The sequence below is a fragment of the Microcaecilia unicolor genome, chromosome 3, assembly GCF_901765095.1.
Source record: "Microcaecilia unicolor chromosome 3, aMicUni1.1, whole genome shotgun sequence".
NCBI lineage: Eukaryota > Metazoa > Chordata > Amphibia > Gymnophiona > Siphonopidae > Microcaecilia > Microcaecilia unicolor.
Genome location: NC_044033.1, coordinates 405,851,540 through 405,868,931, shown reverse-complemented (window position 1 = coordinate 405,868,931; position 17,392 = coordinate 405,851,540). Strand labels below are relative to the sequence as shown.

The 17,392-nt window shown below is 46.5% G+C and overlaps 1 protein-coding gene across 3 annotated transcripts in view; it reads left to right on the top strand.

The window, feature by feature from the left end:
* LOC115467085 (calcipressin-2-like) overlaps window positions 1-17,392 on the top strand; it is a 186,930-nt gene that overhangs the window by 126,204 nt on the left and 43,334 nt on the right. The window contains exons 5-6 of one of the 3 annotated variants that reach the window (XM_030198773.1): window positions 5,025-5,055; window positions 5,166-5,233. The exons of 1 other annotated variant lie outside the window; for it this stretch is intronic. In XM_030198773.1, coding sequence (XP_030054633.1) covers window positions 5,025-5,055; window positions 5,166-5,169 — 35 coding nt within the window. In that variant the 3' untranslated portion in view covers window positions 5,170-5,233. Of the gene's footprint in view, window positions 1-5,024; window positions 5,056-5,165; window positions 5,961-17,392 lie in introns of those variants that run through there. One more of the 3 variants, XM_030198774.1, reaches the window with a different exon arrangement.

The window sequence follows — 17,392 nt, the reverse complement described above, 5'->3', positions numbered from 1 at the left end:
CGACGATTGGCTGGTGAAGAACACATCCGAGGCAGGAGCCCTGCAGTCCATGCAGATGACTATTCGCCTCCTGGAGCTACTGGGGTTTGTGATAAATTATCCAAAGTCCCATCTTCTCCCAGTGCAGAAACTTGAATTCATAGGAGCTCTGCTGGATTCTCGGACGGCTCGCGCCTATCTCCCAGAGACGAGAGCCACCAACTTGTTGTCCCTCGTCTCGCGGGTGCGAGCGTCCCAGCAGATCACAGCTCGGCAGATGTTGAGATTGCTGGGCCACATGGCCTCCACAGTTCATGTGACTCCCATGGCCCGCCTTCACATGCGATCTGCTCAATGGACCCTAGTTTCCCAGTGGTTTCAGGCTGCTGGGGATCTAGAAGACGTGATCCACCTGTCCACGAGTTTTCTCGAATCCCTGTATTGGTGGACGATTTGGTCCAATCTGACTCTGGGACGTCCTTTCCAAATTCCTCAGCCACAAAAAGTGCTGACCACGGATGCGTCTCTCCTGGGATGGGGAGCTCATGTCGATGGGCTTCACACCCAAGGAAGCTGGTCCCTCCAGGAACGCGATCTGCAGATCAATCTTCTGGAGTTACGAGCGATCTGGAACGCTCTGAAGGCTTTCAGAGATCGGCTGTCCCACCAAATTATCCAAATTCAAACAGACAACCAGGTTGCCATGTATTACGTCAACAAGCAGGGGGGCACCGGATCTCGCCCCCTGTGTCAGGAAGCCGTCAGCATGTGGCTCTGGGCTCGCCGTCACGGCATGGTGCTCCAAGCCACATATCTGGCAGGCGTAAACAACAGTCTGGCCGACAGGTTGAGCAGGATTATTCTCACGAGTGGTCGCTCAATTCCCGAGTGGTGCGCCAGATCTTCCAAGCGTGGGGCACCCCCTTGGTAGATCTCTTCGCATCTCGAGCCAACCACAAAGTCCCTCAGTTCTGTTCCAGGCTTCAGGCCCACGGCAGACTGGCATCGGATGCCTTCCTCCTGGACTGTGGGGGGGGGGGGGGGGGGGTCTGCTGTATGCTTATCCTCCCTTACCTCTGGTGGGGAAGACTTTGTTGAAGCTCAAGCAAGACTGAGGCACCATGATTCTGATTGCTCCTTTTTGGCCGCGTCAGATCTGGTTCCCTCTTCTTCTGGAGTTGTCCTCCAAAGAACCGTGGAGATTAGAGTGTTTTCCGACCCTCATCACACAGGACAAAGGGGCGCTTCTGCATCCCAACCTCCGGTCCCTGGCTCTCACGGCCTGGATGTTGAGAGCGTAGACTTTGCCTCTTTGGGTCTGTCAGAGGGTCTCTCCCGCATCTTGCTTGCTTCCAGGAAAGATTCCACTAAGAGGAGTTACTTCTTTCTATGGAGGAGGTTTGCCGTCTGGTGTGACAGCAAGGCCCTAGATCCTCGCTCTTGTCCTACACAGACCCTGCTTGAATACCTTCTGCACTTGTCTGAGTCTGGTCTCAAGACCAACTCTGTAAGGGTTCACCTTAGTGCAATCAGTGCATACCATTACCGTGTGGAAGGTAAGCCGATCTCAGGACAGCCTTTAGTTGTTCGCTTCATGAGAGGTTTGCTTTTGTCAAAGCCCCCTGTCAAGCCTCCTACAGTGTCATGGGATCTCAATGTCGTTCTCACCCAGCTGATGAAACCTCCTTTTGAGCCACTGAACTCCTGCCATCTGAAGTACTTGACCTGGAAGGTCATTTTCTTGGTGGCAGTTACTTCAGCTCGTAGAGTCAGTGAGCTTCAGGCCCTGGTAGCCCAGGCCCCTTACACCAAATTTCATCATAACAGAGTAGTCCTCCGCACTCACCCTAAGTTCTTGCCAACGGTTGTGTCGGAGTTCCATCTGAACCAGTCAATCGTCTTGCCAACATTCTTTCCCCGTCCTCATTCCTGCCCTGCTGAACGTCAGCTGCACACATTGGACTGCAAGAGAGCATTGGCCTTCTATCTGGAGCGGACACAGCCCAACAGACAGTCCGCCCAATTGTTTGTTTCTTTTGATCCCAATAGGAGGGGAGTGGCTGTGGGGAAACGCACCATTTCCAATTGGCTAGCAGATTGCATTTCCTTCACTTACGCCCAGGCTGGGCTGGCTCTTGAGGGTCATGTCACGGCTCATAATGTTAGAGCCATGGCAGCGTCGGTAGCCCACTTGAAGTCAGCCACTATTGAAGAAATTTGCAAAGCTGCGACGTGGTCATCTGTCCACACATTCACATCTCATTACTGCCTGCAGCAGGATACCCAACGCGACAGTCGGTTCGGGCAGTCAGTACTTCAGAACCTGTTCGGGCTTTAGGATCCAACTCCACCCCCCGAGGGCCCTGTTTGTTCTGTTCCAGGCTGCACTCTCAGTTAGTTGGTAAATTTTTTAGGTCAATCTCAGTTATGTCCTCGCCGTTGCGAGGCCCAATTGACCATGGTTGTTGTTTTGAGTGAGCCTGGGGGCTAGGGATACCCCATCAGTGAGAACAAGCAGCCTGCTTGTCCTCGGAGAAAGCGAATGCTACATACCTGTAGAAGGTATTCTCCGAGGACAGCAGGCTGATTGTTCTCACAAACCCGCCCGCCTCCCCTTTGGAGTTGTGTCTTCCCTTGCTTTGTCTTGCTACATATGGGACTGACGAACACGAGCCGGTTCGGGCGGGAAGACGGCCGCGCATGCGCGGTGCGCATGGGCGCGCGAGGACTAGCAAAGGCCTTTGCTAGTGAAGTTTCCGATTGGAGGGGGCTGCCGTGGACGTCACCCATCAGTGAGAACAATCAGCCTGCTGTCCTCGGAGAATACCTTCTACAGGTATGTAGCATTCGCTGCGCCTGCGGCGGGGCTGGTGTTTGGGAGGCGGGACTAGTGCTGGGCAAGACTTCTACGGTCTGTGCCCTGAAAATGGCAGATACAAATCAAGGTAAGGTATACACAAGAAGTAGCACATTTGCTTCTGGTCATTGGCCCCTTGGTGCATAACTGCAAGAGAGGTGTATATGTGGGTGGAGCATGGGAGAGGCGGAGTGTGTCTCCAACTTACATGTGTAACTTATAGCATACTATAAGTTAAGCAAATTGCATGGCACACTTAGATGCACCCATTTATGCCTGCCATTGACCTGGTGTAAATGGTCACACCTAAATGTAGGCCCACAAATTTGGGTTTACACCAATATTCTATAATGGCATCTTGGTACACAGAAGCCATTATTGTATTGGCATTCAGCACGCAGTATTGGTGTACCTGACTAGAGACTCCATGTTCTAGAATTGCCTCTTTTGTGCATAATTCAAATTAATGTGCATTAAAAATTCATTTAAGCATGTTATTAGTAAATTTAGTCCTATATTTGAAAGCCATATGAAAAAAAATTACAGCTATTTATTGAATTACAAGTGATGTCATGGAATGCTAGGACTTTAATCTTGACTTTGTTGGTTGTTACAATGATTGAGTATTGATGAACTATAAATTACTATAATAGATTAATTTCTATATTATTGTATTTACTATTACTCCTGAGGCATTAGATCTGGTATTATTGCCTAAGTGGAACTAAGGCAGTTGGTCAGGGAAAGAAAATCATTTATAAAGAGGCAGCAGTGATTTGTACCTGTGAGCATGCACTCTAATTTTCAAAGAGAATCTCCCCAAGAGCTTCCCTTTGAAAATCCCACAATGTTGCTGTTTAGTATTTTTGTTTTTAACATATGTACTTTACAGGTGCAAAGTGTACAAGTTAAGTCTGGGGGGGGGGGGGGGGGGGGAAGGTATGGGATTTCAAATGAAATTCCTGTGCTTTTCTGTTTAGGACCGCTCCAGTACAACAAGTTTTCCTCATTAAGGAGTCCTTTTACAAAAGCATGCTAGCATTTTTAGTGCACGCTAATGATTAGCGTACACTAAATGCTAGAGACGCCCATAGAAATACATGGGCATCTCTAACATTTAGTGTTCAAGTGTACAGCGCTGCGTACGTCCAGTAGCGCTTTAGAAATGATAAGTAGTAGTCATAGTAGTGTGTGCTAAAAATGCTAGCACGCCTTTGTAAATGGACCCCTAAGGGCCTTGGGGACATTTTGAAAAATGGTTTTTCCCACCTGTTTACCTGTAGCAATGTCTTGAAAACTGGGGTCAAAACTGATGATAAAATGCAAAGAAAATGAGTATCATAATGGAAGCAAACTGCAAAGTTTCACTGAAGAGTAATAAATAAATATAGGTATATTTATTTGTGAGCGTACTTAAATTATAATTAGTGGAAACTGCAGATTCAGCAATAGTGTTGGAAAGAGCTTAGTATTAGAGAGGACAATTTTCAAAGCTCTCTGCATGAGTGATTCACTTGTGTAAGCTGGATGTCTGAAAACAGCCCTCCCTCAATACACCTAAAAAGACACTTGTTACTCAATAACACATATACTTTCTCTTTGAAAGCTGATAAAATGTCCATTATTCCCATGCATGCAGTTTAAACTGCAGCCTCAGTGATTACCCTTATAGATGTGCAACACTAATGTGGTAGGTACAGTGTTCTATTTACGTAAATAAATTATTCTCCGAGAACTAGCAGGCCCAATGTATTCCCACATGTTTGTGACATCATGTGATGGAGCCCATTGTGGACACTGCCTAGCATGCATAGGTTTAGGAAAGTTCTGGCAGCATCCTTCTGTGCATGCGCAGATGCCTTCCCATCCCTTAGTCTCTTTTCCACTGAGCTTGGAGGACGTATGTTTGCCCTTCAGCACATATTTCCTTTGAATTTCGAGTTCCTTCCTGTGCAGGTTTAGTGGAGGTTTTGGGTTTTTTTTTTGTTTGATTTCCTCAGTATTCCCCTTTTTATTGCCTTCCTTATTATTTTCTTAGTTTGTTACCAGCCCTTCAGGTTTTCTTTATTTTTTCGTGGCTCTTTAGGCCAGCCTACCCCTGAGCACCATCTTCAATTTGGGTCTAGCCCCTTTTTTCCGACGTAAAAAAAAAATGGCAGGTTTAATTTGGCCACTATTCTTTTTTCAGTGTCCAAGAAAACTTGCAGTGGCTTCAAAAGGTACGTTGAGTGTAATCTGGTGATCTGTTACAGACCCACACAATTGGTGCATCAGGTTCCTAGGGCCTAACCATCAGGCTGATTCTTGTTCTCTCTGTTTAAAAATTCAGTTGAGGACACAGAAAGCAAATCAGTTCCAGCTGGAGAAACTTTTTGGCTCCTCGAAGGTTGGTCCATCGACATCGGCACCAGAAGCATCAACCTTGATGACTGCTCAGACTACTTCTACCACTGGGAGTGCACCGGCATTGAGGAGGTCTTCACCTTCCTCAACATGAGGTGCTGATGGCAGTTTCTGGGACTGGTCAGCATTGGAACTGACACCAAGGACACTTATGGATTCGATGTCATCCTCATCAGCACTGAGGGAAACCTAAGAAGCATCTGCATTGGTCAACATCAAAGCATAGTGCTGGGAGTGCTAGAGCATTGGATTCGCAGGTCCCCAAGAAACATCAGCACAAAGATGATTTCTCCCCCTGTTTAGTAGAGGTGCAGGTGCTCCAGGCTACGGGCAGTCAGACTTCTACTTCTGGTACAACATCAATTCCTAGTTACACCCTGGGAGGTCCCGACCGCATATTGGTTGATTGTCTGTTGAATAGGGGTTGAAGTACACTCCATGGATGTTGCAGGCTTATTTGTCCCCTTCATCTTGATATGCAGCATAATGTACCGGAGAAAAAAAATGCCAACAGACACAGCTCCACGACTGCAGTCAGGATCGTGTGGCCATCTTGACTCCAACTTGTTAATTTTTTTTAATGCACATGGTTCATTTTAAAGTTGCTCAATTTTTTTAAACACAGATCCTCCCTCATCCCCCCACATTTAACCTTTACAGCAGGGCTCGGACTTCAGATTTTTTTCTCCTTCCTCGGTGCAGCCTTAAAGTCCTTGCTTTCCTCTGCACAGCCGGACTCTGCAGATACTTGAGCTGCATTGTTCAGGAAGTTGGAGAAGTCTCGTGGAACTTGAAACTGTGAGACTTCCCCAACTTCCTGCATCACACGACTCCAGTATCTGCAGAGCCCAGCCATACAGGGGAAGGCAAAGACTTTGAGGCAGGAAGGAAGGAGGAAAAATCCGATGTCTGAGCCCAATTGTAATGGTAAATGGTGGGGGGGGGGGGCATGAGATAAACTAGGTCAGTGATGGCGAACCTATGGCACGCGTGCCAGAGAGGGCACGCAGAGCCCTGGCACGTGCGCCGTCACCTCAGCCAGAGTCGTACTGCTGCTATGAACTACTGGTGCGATCGCGCTATCAGTTCAAAGTTGTGTTGGAGTGGAGGAGAGCCACCGGAAGTTCGTTCCCTCCTCCCTTCGGGTTCCAGGACCCCTCCCTCCGAATTTTAGAAGTCATCTATTTTACCTCATCGGGGTTAGGGCGGCAGCATGCAGGCTCGGTGCTTAGTTCAGTTTTGCAGAAACAGGAAATGAGGGCGGGACCAGAGCTGAGAGAGAGAGAAGGGAAAACTGAAAACTGAACTAAGCACCGAGCCGAGCCTGCATGCTTTTTACCGCTGCTGCCGCCCTAACCCCAACGAGGTAAGATAGATGACTTTTAAAATTTGAAGGAAGGGGGCCTGGAACTCGAAGGGAGGGAGGGGGGACCCTGGAACTGGGAGGGAGGTTAAATTGCCCTGTTGGCACTTTGCGATAAATAATTAGATTTTGGGTTGCTGTTTGGGCACTCGGTCTCTGAAAGGTTCGCCATCACTGAACTAGGTGGTCATCTTAGATAGTGTTTGGGTTCTGACGTGCAGTGCGGTGGGAGGGAGAATGATGATGTAGCCGTGGAAATTTAAAAGGAAAATCTCTTCCCTACTTTCCCTAACAGAAGGCAAGGCTGTGTAGCTTTGGGGAAAGGATGCCTTTAGGAGGGAGCATGCTTTTACAGGCAGAGATTGCGTGCCTGCTTTAGAGGTAAATGCTGGGGGAGGGGAGAGAGAAACTGGGTGAAGGCTGGGGAAGCTTAAAAAAAGAATAAAAAGAAAATAAAAAAATCTACAAAATTTTTAAAAATTGGAATGAGTTACAACAACGTCTGAAAAAATTGCTTTGTGCTGCTATTTTCAGTTTACTATTACATTTTGAAACTTTATTTTTTACTGTCCAAAATGCATACTGTGATTAAGCAAGATTTAATCATGTGAATACAATTTTTAATCATTCCCCACGCCTAGTAGACTCTCATGGCTACATGTCTCTGACCTAGAACCAGCGGTTCAAGAGAGGTTGGCAGATATTCCCTGCCAAGGAGGCAACTTTTTTGGGGACAAGATGGAGGAAGTCGTTGACCTCATTAAGAAGCATAGTCCCTCTCTCAGCAGCCTCCAGCTGCATCCTCCTCAACTAGGAGGTTTTCAAGCAGGTCAAGATGCAGACCCTACTACTCTCAAAGGCATAGGTTTCTACCGTTTTCCCACTCATCCCACGAGTTCCAGCCTCAGTGGTCCTGTCCACATCAGCCTAGGGCTCAAAAGTCCCAACCAGTTCCCCAGTGAAAGCAATGGACGAGCTTTTGACTGGCTCCTGGAGAGCATAGCCATAGTACAAGTAACCATCCAGGATGGCCTTCCGGTAGGAGGGAGCCTGAATTCAAAGGTGGCCATTTGTAAACTCTGACCAGTGGGTACTTCAAATAGTCCATCTCAGTTATGCTCTGCATTGGTGACAGAGCCCACCAAATTGCTCACTGAGAGAATCATTCATCAGCTGTTAGCACAAGCAGGTATTTGCAGAGGAAATCTCCACCCTTCTTAAGGCGAATGTAGTTGAATCCATGCAATCAGGGAAGGGATTCTATGCCAGGTACTTCCTTGTACCCAAAAAGAGGAGGGGAATATCATCCCATCCTAAGGGCCGTGAACAAATTCCTGGTCAAAGACAAGTTCAGGTTGATTTCCCTGGGCACCCTTCTCCCTATGATTCAGGAACAAGATTGGCTATGCTCTCTGGACCTAAAGGATGCCTATATCCAAATTTCTGTGCTTCCCAATCACAGAAACTATCTCAGATTTTGAGTAGGGAAACACCAGTACCAGTACTGTGTTCTGTTTTTTGGCTTCACATAAGCTCCCAGAGTCTTTACCAAGTGCCTAGCAGTAATTGTAGCATTACTATGCAGATTGCTACCTGGACAATTGTCTGGTCAAGAGCATGTTGCAAGAAGAGGTACAAGCGTCAATACAGAGAACTATTCAGGCACTAGAGGTACTAGGGTTTGTTATAAACTACCCCAAGTCCCATCTGTAACCTGTACAGAAATTGGAAATCTCAGGCTTTCCTACTGCAAGCGAGAGCAGATGCCTTTGTAATGTTCACGCAAGCCAAACCACCATGAGGGTGGAGGTACACAAATTCCTACGAAAAGTAGAATCTGAGGAAAGGGGGAGTAGGAGGAGTAGGCTCTTGAACAACACTAGTAGGCGAGGTAGGTTAGGAACAATCTCTTTATTTAAATGTACACTCGACTCAACACAGCCATGTTTCGGCGCTACAGACGCCTTCTCCAGGAGTCTTGTGATATATAGATATACGAATATTAAGCTCAAAGAGAATGAAAGCAAGGCTTCTGCTATAATTGTAATCCACTGCCGATGCAGGAAAAACAGCTCAACGTATTCAATTACATCTCATAAGTCCACAGCAGCAAGCCGGTCACAGCTCAACAGATGTTGAGATTGCCAGGCCACATGGCCTCCACAGTGCATGCCACTCCTATGGCTTGCCTCCAATTGAGAGGAGCCCAATTGTCTCTAGCTTCCTAGTCATCTCAAGCTATGGGGAACCTAGAGGATGTCATCTGAGTTCCTCCAGAGCTAGTTCACACCCTACTTTGGTGGCCAATTTGGACAAATTTGACCATGGGACTCCCATTTCAAATTCCACCTCTTCAAAAGGTGTTGACAGAGGATGCATCCAACCTCGGAATGGAGAGTTCAGGTAAATGGGCTTCATACCCAAGGGGCATGGTCTACTCAGGAGACAGATCTTCACGTCAACCTCCTGGAGCTAAGGACCATTTGGAACACTCTAAAGCCTTTCAGAAACTGGCTGCAGAACTAACTAGGTTGCAGTGTACTATGTAAACAAGCAAGCGGGTATGGGGTCCTACCCCTTGTGTCAGGAAGCGGTGGGATGTGGCAATGGACTATCCTTCACAGAATTGTTCTGCAGGCCACATACCTGTCTGACAAGGAGAACAGACTAAGCAGGGTAATACAGCCTTGCGTATGGTCTCTCAACATGGGCATAGTCAGCAAGGTCTTCTGAGAGTGGGGCACCCCCTTGGTGGATCTTTTTGCCACTCATCACAACAACAGAGTCCCTCAGTTTTGTTCCAGGCTGAGACCACTTGGCAGACTAGTGTCAGATGCCTTTCTTCTCCATTGGGAGAAGGATCTTCTATACGTATTTCGTCCCATATCTCTTATAGAAAAGAGTTTGCTGAAACTCAAGTAAGATCGGGTAACGATGATCCTAATCACTCCGTTCTGGCCAAGACAGATCTGGTTCCTTCTTTTTCAGGAGTTGTCTTCAAGATTGGAATGTTTTCTAACACTTATTACAGAACGATGGGTCCCTTCTGCACCACAATCTCCAGTCCCTAGCCCTCACCAGGGGCGTAGCTACGGATGGGCCCAGGCCCACCCAACCTCGGCTCAGGCCCACCTAAATGACGACTGGAACGGCGACTTTTACCTGAAGTCGCAGCGACGAACGGGCGGGCAGCGCTGCGGTAGTAAAAGCAACAAGGAGGCAGGTTCGACTCCGACCTTCGCTTCCCTGCCCTCTGCGTCCCGCCTTCCTCTGACGTCATTTCCTTTCGGGCAGGCGGGACGCTGAGAGGGCAGGGAAGTGAAGGACGGAGTCGAACCTGCCTCCTTGTTGCTTTTACTACCGCCGCCTGCCCGCCCGTTTGTCGCTGCAACTTCGGGAGTGAAGGACAAGGAGTTGGTGCAGCGTCTGGAAACTGCCATTGTGCACTGGACACGTCAGATTAAAGAGGTTCTGAGCGCACAGGAAAATGTGGAGACAAGAGAGAGCTCCGGACCCTTAGAGGAGATTGAGTTCTGGAGGGATCGCTGCAGTGACCTGTCGGGGCTCAGCAGGCAGCTGGACAAGGATGGAGTAAAGCAGATTGAATCCCTACTGCAGCTCTCCAAGTCTTCCTATGTTGCGCCCTTCAAAAAGCTGTCAAATCAAATACAGTATGGGTCCATACAGGCTCTGGCCAACCTCACCTTCTTGTCCATCCTGAAAGGGCCCTTTGAGGAGCTAGCCACACTAAAAGCTAAGGCGATAGCCAGCAAATTGCCTCACATACTGAGCCAGGTTCGTGTCATCTGGGTCAACTCTCCATATTACAACACTAGGGAGAGGCTTACAGCCCTCTTCCGCAAGGTGAGCCGGCTTCTGTGTCTCTAATCAGAAGGATTTTGCATGATTTTTAAAAAAATTATATACCCCTTGCTCATACCTCTCCTACTCCCTTCCCTCTTCCCATCTCTACCTACCTATCTCTTCTATTATTCTAATATGATTAACCTATATTTTCTCTTTCAATATTCTGTATTCCATATTATTATGTAAGCCGCATTGAGCCTGCCATGAGTGGAAAAGCGCGGGGTACAAATGTAACAAAAATAAAATAAATAAAAATACTTATATAGACAGTGCGTGCCCACCCATATTAGCTCTGGGCCCACCCAAAATCTCAGGTCTGGCTATGCCACTGGCCCTCACGGTCTGGATATGGAGAGCATAGAATTTCAGTCCTTAAATCTGCCCGAGGGTTTCTCCAGAATCTTGCTTCCAGGAAAGATTCCACTAAGAAGAGATGTTCTTTTAAATGGAGGAAGTTTGCTATCTGTTGTGAGGGCAAAGGTTCTCTTACTTGCCCTACACAAAAACTGCTTGAAATTCCTGCACCTCTCTGAGTCTGGTTTGAAAACCAACTCTGTAAGGGTACACCGCAGTGCAACCAGTGCTTGCTATCTACTTAATCTTTCCTGGGGAGAAGGGTGCCCAGGGAAATCAACCTGAACTTGTCTTTGACCAGGAATTTGTTCATGGCCCTTAGGATGGGATGATATTCCCCTCCTCTTTTTGGGTACAAGGAAGTACATGGCATAGAATCTACTTGTGGGCATTAAGCCCATCTCTGTACAGCCTCTAATTGTTTGATTCATAAGAGGTTTGCTGTTTATGATTTACTTTATTTGAAAAACCACCTTTAGCAATAACAAGGTGATGTACAATTAAAAAAAAAACATACTGTACAAGAAAAGAACGCCATTAATTTGAGAGAGACAGAAGGTATAGCAGAAATAAAGGATAAGGAGGGGGTCCTATTGGGTGGGTAAATTAAAATAGCAATCTACAAAAAAGAGGGAGAGAGAAGATGACAAAGGCCCGGTCAAACCTCTTACTGTGTCATGGGATCTCAACGTCATTCTCACCTAGCTGATGAAAGCTCCATTTGAACCACTGGATTCCTGTCATCTGACGTAACTGACCTTGAAAGTTGTATTTTTGGTGGCAGTCACTTCAGCTTGCACAGTCATTGAGCTTCAGGCCTCATGCGGCCTAAGTTTCTTTCTAAGGTCATGTCAGATTTCCATCTTAACCAGTCAGGTGCTCTGCCAATGTTTTCCCCCAAAACTCATGCCCATCCTGGCAAAAGTGGACTGCAAGTGAGCCTTAGCCTTCTATTTGGAGCAGACTAAAGCCCATAGATAGTCCACACAGCATTTTGTGTCTTTTGACCCAAACAGGATGGGGGTAGACATCGGCAAATGCGCATTTTCCAGTTGGCTAACAGATTGCATCTTCTTCACTTGAGGGTCATGTTGGGGCTCATAATGTCAGAGCCATGGCTATGTCGGTAGCCCATTTAAGTTCAGCCTCCATCAAGGAGATTTGCAAATCAGCAATGTGGTCTTCAGTCCACACATTCACCTCTCACTACTGCCTTGAACAGGATGCCCAACTGGCAGCCAGTTCGGTCAGACAGTCCTGCAGAATTTGGTGTCTCAAATCCAGCTCCACCCCCACCCCCCCAGGCCCACTTTGTTCTGTTCCAGGCTGCACCTTTTACAACTTCAGGGCCGTGCCAACACGGTAAGCGGGGTAAGCATGGCAGGGGGGTGCCACCCTCTGGGGGGTGCCGCCGCACCATGCTCACCTCGCTCGCCCTCTTCTCCCCCCCCCCCCCAACATCCCTTTTCTTTTTTTTTCTTTTTAAATTTACCTCCGTGGCGGTGCAGCAGCGTCAGTGAAGGAGGCGGCGCTCCCAACGTCTCTAGCCTTCCCTTCGCTGTGTTCCGCCTTCTTCTGACGTCCAGGAAATGACGTCAGAAGAAGGCGGAACACAGCGAAGGGAAGGTTAGAAACGTCGGGAGCGCCGCCTCCTTCACTGACGCTGCGCTGCTGGACCACCATGGAGGTAAATTTAAAAGAAAAAAAAGAAAAGGGATGTTGGGGGGGAGAGAAGAGGGCGGGCAGTTGAACAATGGGAGCAGGAGGGCAGGGGAGAGACGAGCATGGATGCGAAGGGGGAGGGGAGAAGAGGGCAGGCCAGGCCAACTGGGACATGATGGGAGCGGGAGGAGAGAGGAGCATGGATGCGAGGGGGGGTCATGGAAGGGAGAGAGGGGAATTGCTGGATAGGGATTAATGGAGGGTGACAGAGGAGAATGGATGGGAGGGCAGGGCTCAGGGAGAGAGGGGAATTGCTGGATAGGGATGAATGGAGGGGGCAGCATGGATGGGCATGGATTGGGAGGGCAGGGCTCAGGGAGAGAGGGGGATTGCTGGATAGGGATTAATGGAGGGGGCAGGGGACAGATGGCATGGGCTGGACATAGAGGGGAGGGAAGAGAGATGAAGGAGATGAAATGAGGGAAAAGGAAGAGAGGAGAAAAACTGCACATAGATGAAGAAAATAGGCAGAAGCTGAGGACCAGAAATGAAGAAGAAAGGAGGAAAGGAAAGAAATAAATAAATGGAAAGGAAGCCCTAGAAACGGAGTTAAGAGGACAGATAGCAACAGAATCAGATACTGGGCCAGCATGATCAGAAAAAGAAAGTCACCAGACAACAAAGGTAGAAAAAAATCATTTTATTTTCATTTTAGTGTTTGGAATATGTCCACTTTGAGAATTTACATCTGCTATCTTATTTTGCAATGTATAGCAATTTTGTTTCTAAGAATATTGCTGACAATTCCTGTCAGTGTGGCAAGTGGTGAGCGATCATTTTCACGGGGAGGGCTGCCGCCGCCAACTGATAGTCTGCAGGGGGGGCGCCAACTGATAGTCTGCAGGGGGGTGCCAGAGACCCTAGGCACGGCCCTGTACAACATGTTGGCTATATTTTCAGGTTAATAGACTTTGAGGCCCTATTATCCAAAACTTGTTGTTTTCCATGAGCCTGGTAGCTAGGGATTCCCACATGTGAGAATACATTGGGCCTGCTTGACTTCAGAGAAAGCAAAGTTATTCATCTGTAGCAGGTGTTCTCCTAGGATAGCAGGCTCAGTATCCTCACATATCCTCCCACCGCCCCTTGGAGTTGTCTTCTTCAGCTATACCATCAAATTTAGGTACCCGCACTCCCACGTCGGGCTCGAAGGCACCTGCGCACACGTGGTGGGACACTGCCAAATTTTCCTAAAGCTGTATATGCTAGGCAGCATCCATACTGGACTCTGATGACATCACCCACATCTGAGAATAATTGGCCTGCTGTCCTCAGAGAACACCTGCTATAGGTGAGTAGCTTTGCTTTATAGGGCACGATAAAAAAAATTAAGCAATTTGCTGCAATGGCCCTAAATAGTAGTAGGCTGATGAGTTAATGAGCCACATTTACTAAAGTGTGGAGTGACTTTCAAAAGCGCTCTTCGTTTTTGTATTATATATTGAAATTAATTTAAAAAAAATCTTTGTATAAGAAACCAGAAAAACAAAAACGTTAAAGAAGAAAAAAATGTCAAAATAATATCAATAGTAACAATTCTGGAGTAACAGTCCACAAGAAGGAGAAACCAAGTGGAGAAATCTAAGAGAAGGCTAGATACATAGAGCCGCTTCCTCATAATTAAATTCCTCCTCTATGAATTTATGCAATATCTCTTTAGGAGTAGATGTAATTACTTGTGAATAATTCAACATTTTCAAGTGTAATATAGTTCTCAAAGTTCTCAATCCAACGATAAAGGACCATCTAATCCTGAAACACAGTGACTCGAGTAGTTTGATCTGCTCTACTAGAAGCTCTAAATTCCCAACCTAGTATCCAAAGCTGCAGTTTTGTCCTCCAAAACCTGGATCTTACCTGCACTCTGTGAAACCACTGGAAAGATCTTGGAAGAAACATTGTAGAGGGCCTCTAGTGCTAGCCAGATAGATTCCAGTGTTGTTGCTGCTGGCTTGATCAGTGGCAAAATCTCCAGAGCTGTAACCTGATCCTCCAGCTTCTCCCCTGTCAGCAGGGCACAGGACAGCCCCTGCGATGCATTACGCCAGGGGGCGTCTCAAAGCATGGCCTACCCGTGCCTGGAGAGGATGCCAACAACTGCAGCTCCCCCTCTCCCAGAACCCGGCTGAGAGTCCTTCCTGGGAGGTTGGGGGAGTAACAGATCCCGTGGGACTAAGCGAAACCTCACTCCCTTAGCTAGTGCTCTTCTCTTCTACCTGAGCAGCTGGTTCGCCCAAAACAGCATTTGCGTATGCCATGATTTCTGCCTGCTGCAACTAGGGAAAAACTACCCGAAGAGCAGGTTGAGCAGGTGGCTTCCCATGACATTTAGGCATAATTCCAGAGGAAAAGGTGAGAAAGGGCAGAGCGAGACCTCATGAGTCTCACACTGCAGCAGCCATCTTGGTGTCTCCTATAAAAGTTCTGTTATGTGGAAAACAACGCAAAATACCTGAAAACATGCAAAAAGGTATTTATGCTATTTTTCATACATAGTGCATTTTTGCACTTTTATGTAAATTTGGCATTAATAAACTGCTGTGGTGCAAATACATGGAAAACTCATAAATGTCAAAAATTGCAAAAATAAGTGCATGAAAAAGGCCCCATGGGTCCATTTTCTTAGAAAAAAAGTTACTATATTTTTGGACCTGTATTTGTTTTTACTTTCTTGCACCTCTAAAATAATAAACTTCACTTGGCAGTGGTTGCAATTTAAAGGACTTTCATGGCCTGATTTGGAAGCTGTCTGGTGCCTTCACTGGGGGACTTCTTTAACCTGGTAGGCTAGTGGGCCCCAAAACCCTCTTTCCTCAGCCCTGATGCAGGACCAAAAAGGTGGTTGGGGGCAGGAGCAATTCCCATTCACTCTTGCTGACCCCTAGTTGGTACTGACAACCAAACAGCAGCAGCAGTAGTGATCCAAGGAAGGACAAACACAGCAAGAGTTTATTCAAATGTCAACTTTAATGGGAAACAAGACCCAACCTGACCAGGTTTCGGAAAAACCTTCATCAGGAGTCACATAGGTTTCCAAAATACATTCACAGATTCAAAACATGTACTTCAGTACCTGCGTTTAAAAGAAAAATGAAGCCATGTCAAAAGTAAATGAATGCAGCCAACAACATCTGCACAGAAGTCCATAACCACTAGAATCCCCGGGGCAGAAGACGTAGAGCAGAGCCAGCCTTTAGATTGCTTGATTTAAGGGGCAGAACTTAAAGGGGCATCGGGGTCTCTTTTTTTACATTTTAGTCCCACATTGGGACTGGGGATGCCTCTGATTTGGGCTACAAAGGCCATTTAAATTGAAGCCACTGCCACACATCATCACCTTTTTAAAACTATTTTTGAGCCTTGCCACTGCCAGGATTGTGCAAGGGTCCTAGCTGTGGCAACATGCAGAAAACAGAACACTGGGGGGGGGGGGGGGGGGGGCAATGGGCAGTAACATTTATTAGCTGCAGATCTGGTAGAAAGCTTTAAAAAATAACTAATCTAGTTTTCTTTTGAAAATGCATTGGTGCTTAGAGGTAAAAGACCCCAAGGACTGTTCACCTTCTTTTATTGCTTGTGGTGGGGGAGGTGAGGTGACTATAGTTGCAGGTTTGAAAATGCACTGTGACCTAAACACATAAGAACGTAAGTGTTGTCATACTGGGACAGACTTGAAGGTCCATCAAGCCCAGCATCCTGTTTCCAACAGTGGCCAATCCAGTTTACAAGTACCTGGTAAGATCCTAAAAAGTACAATACATTTTATGCTGCTTATCCTAGAAATAAGCAGTGGATTTTCCCCAAGTCCATCTAATAATGGCTTATGGACTTTTCTTTTAGGAAGCTATCCAAACCTTTTTTAAACCCCGCTAAGCTAAATGCTTTTACCACATTCTCTGGCAGTAAATTCCAGAGTTTAATTACACATTGAGTGAAGAAATATTGTCTCCAATTTGTTATAAATTTACTTCTTTTATAGCTTCATTGCATGCCCCCTAGTCCTAGTATTTTAGGAAAGAGTAAACAAGCAATTCACTCCACTCATTTTATAGACCTCTATCATATCTCCCCTCATCCATCTTTTCTCTAAGCTGAAGAGCCCTAGCCGCTGTAGCCTTTCCTCATAGGGAAGTCGTCCCATCCCCGTCATCATTTTTGTCGCCCTTCTCTGTACCTTTTCTAATTCCACTATGTCTTTTTTGAGTTGCGGTGATCAGAACTGCACACAGCATTGGTGCGATTGTACCATGGAGCAATACAGAGGCATTATAATATCCTCATTTTTGTTTTCCATTCCTTTCCTAATAACATCTAACATTCTATTTGCTTTCCTAGCTGTCACTGCACATTGAGTAGAGGGTTTCAACGTATCATCAACGATGACACCTAGATCCTTTTCCTGATCTGTGACTCCTAATGTGGAACCTTGCATCTTGTAATTATAGTTATGGTTTAAACAAGATTAATAAAGGTAAAGAGAACTGGGATAGTGTAGGAAATTCTGACTGAAGTATGCAAAATTTTCAGCCTCTCTAACCTCAAGAAGCTTGTCCAATATTTCAGCCATGAAAAAAGAAAATGCTTGCCTTCAGAAGAAGGCAGGAATTAAAGGATTAAATGAAATTGGAATGAGATGCATAATTAACTTTATTGCTGTATCCCTGCCTTCAGGGTTCATGGTATCGATATGCAAGCAAGCTGAATGCTGATTTCTAGTAATGCTGAGTTCTAGTGAGGAATAGTAGAGAAGAGAGAGAAAGAAATGAAAGCAAGGCTTGGTGAAAAACTAAAACTCACTTGACAGTACATTATCTAATATATCGAGTAACATGTAGATAGATGAATTC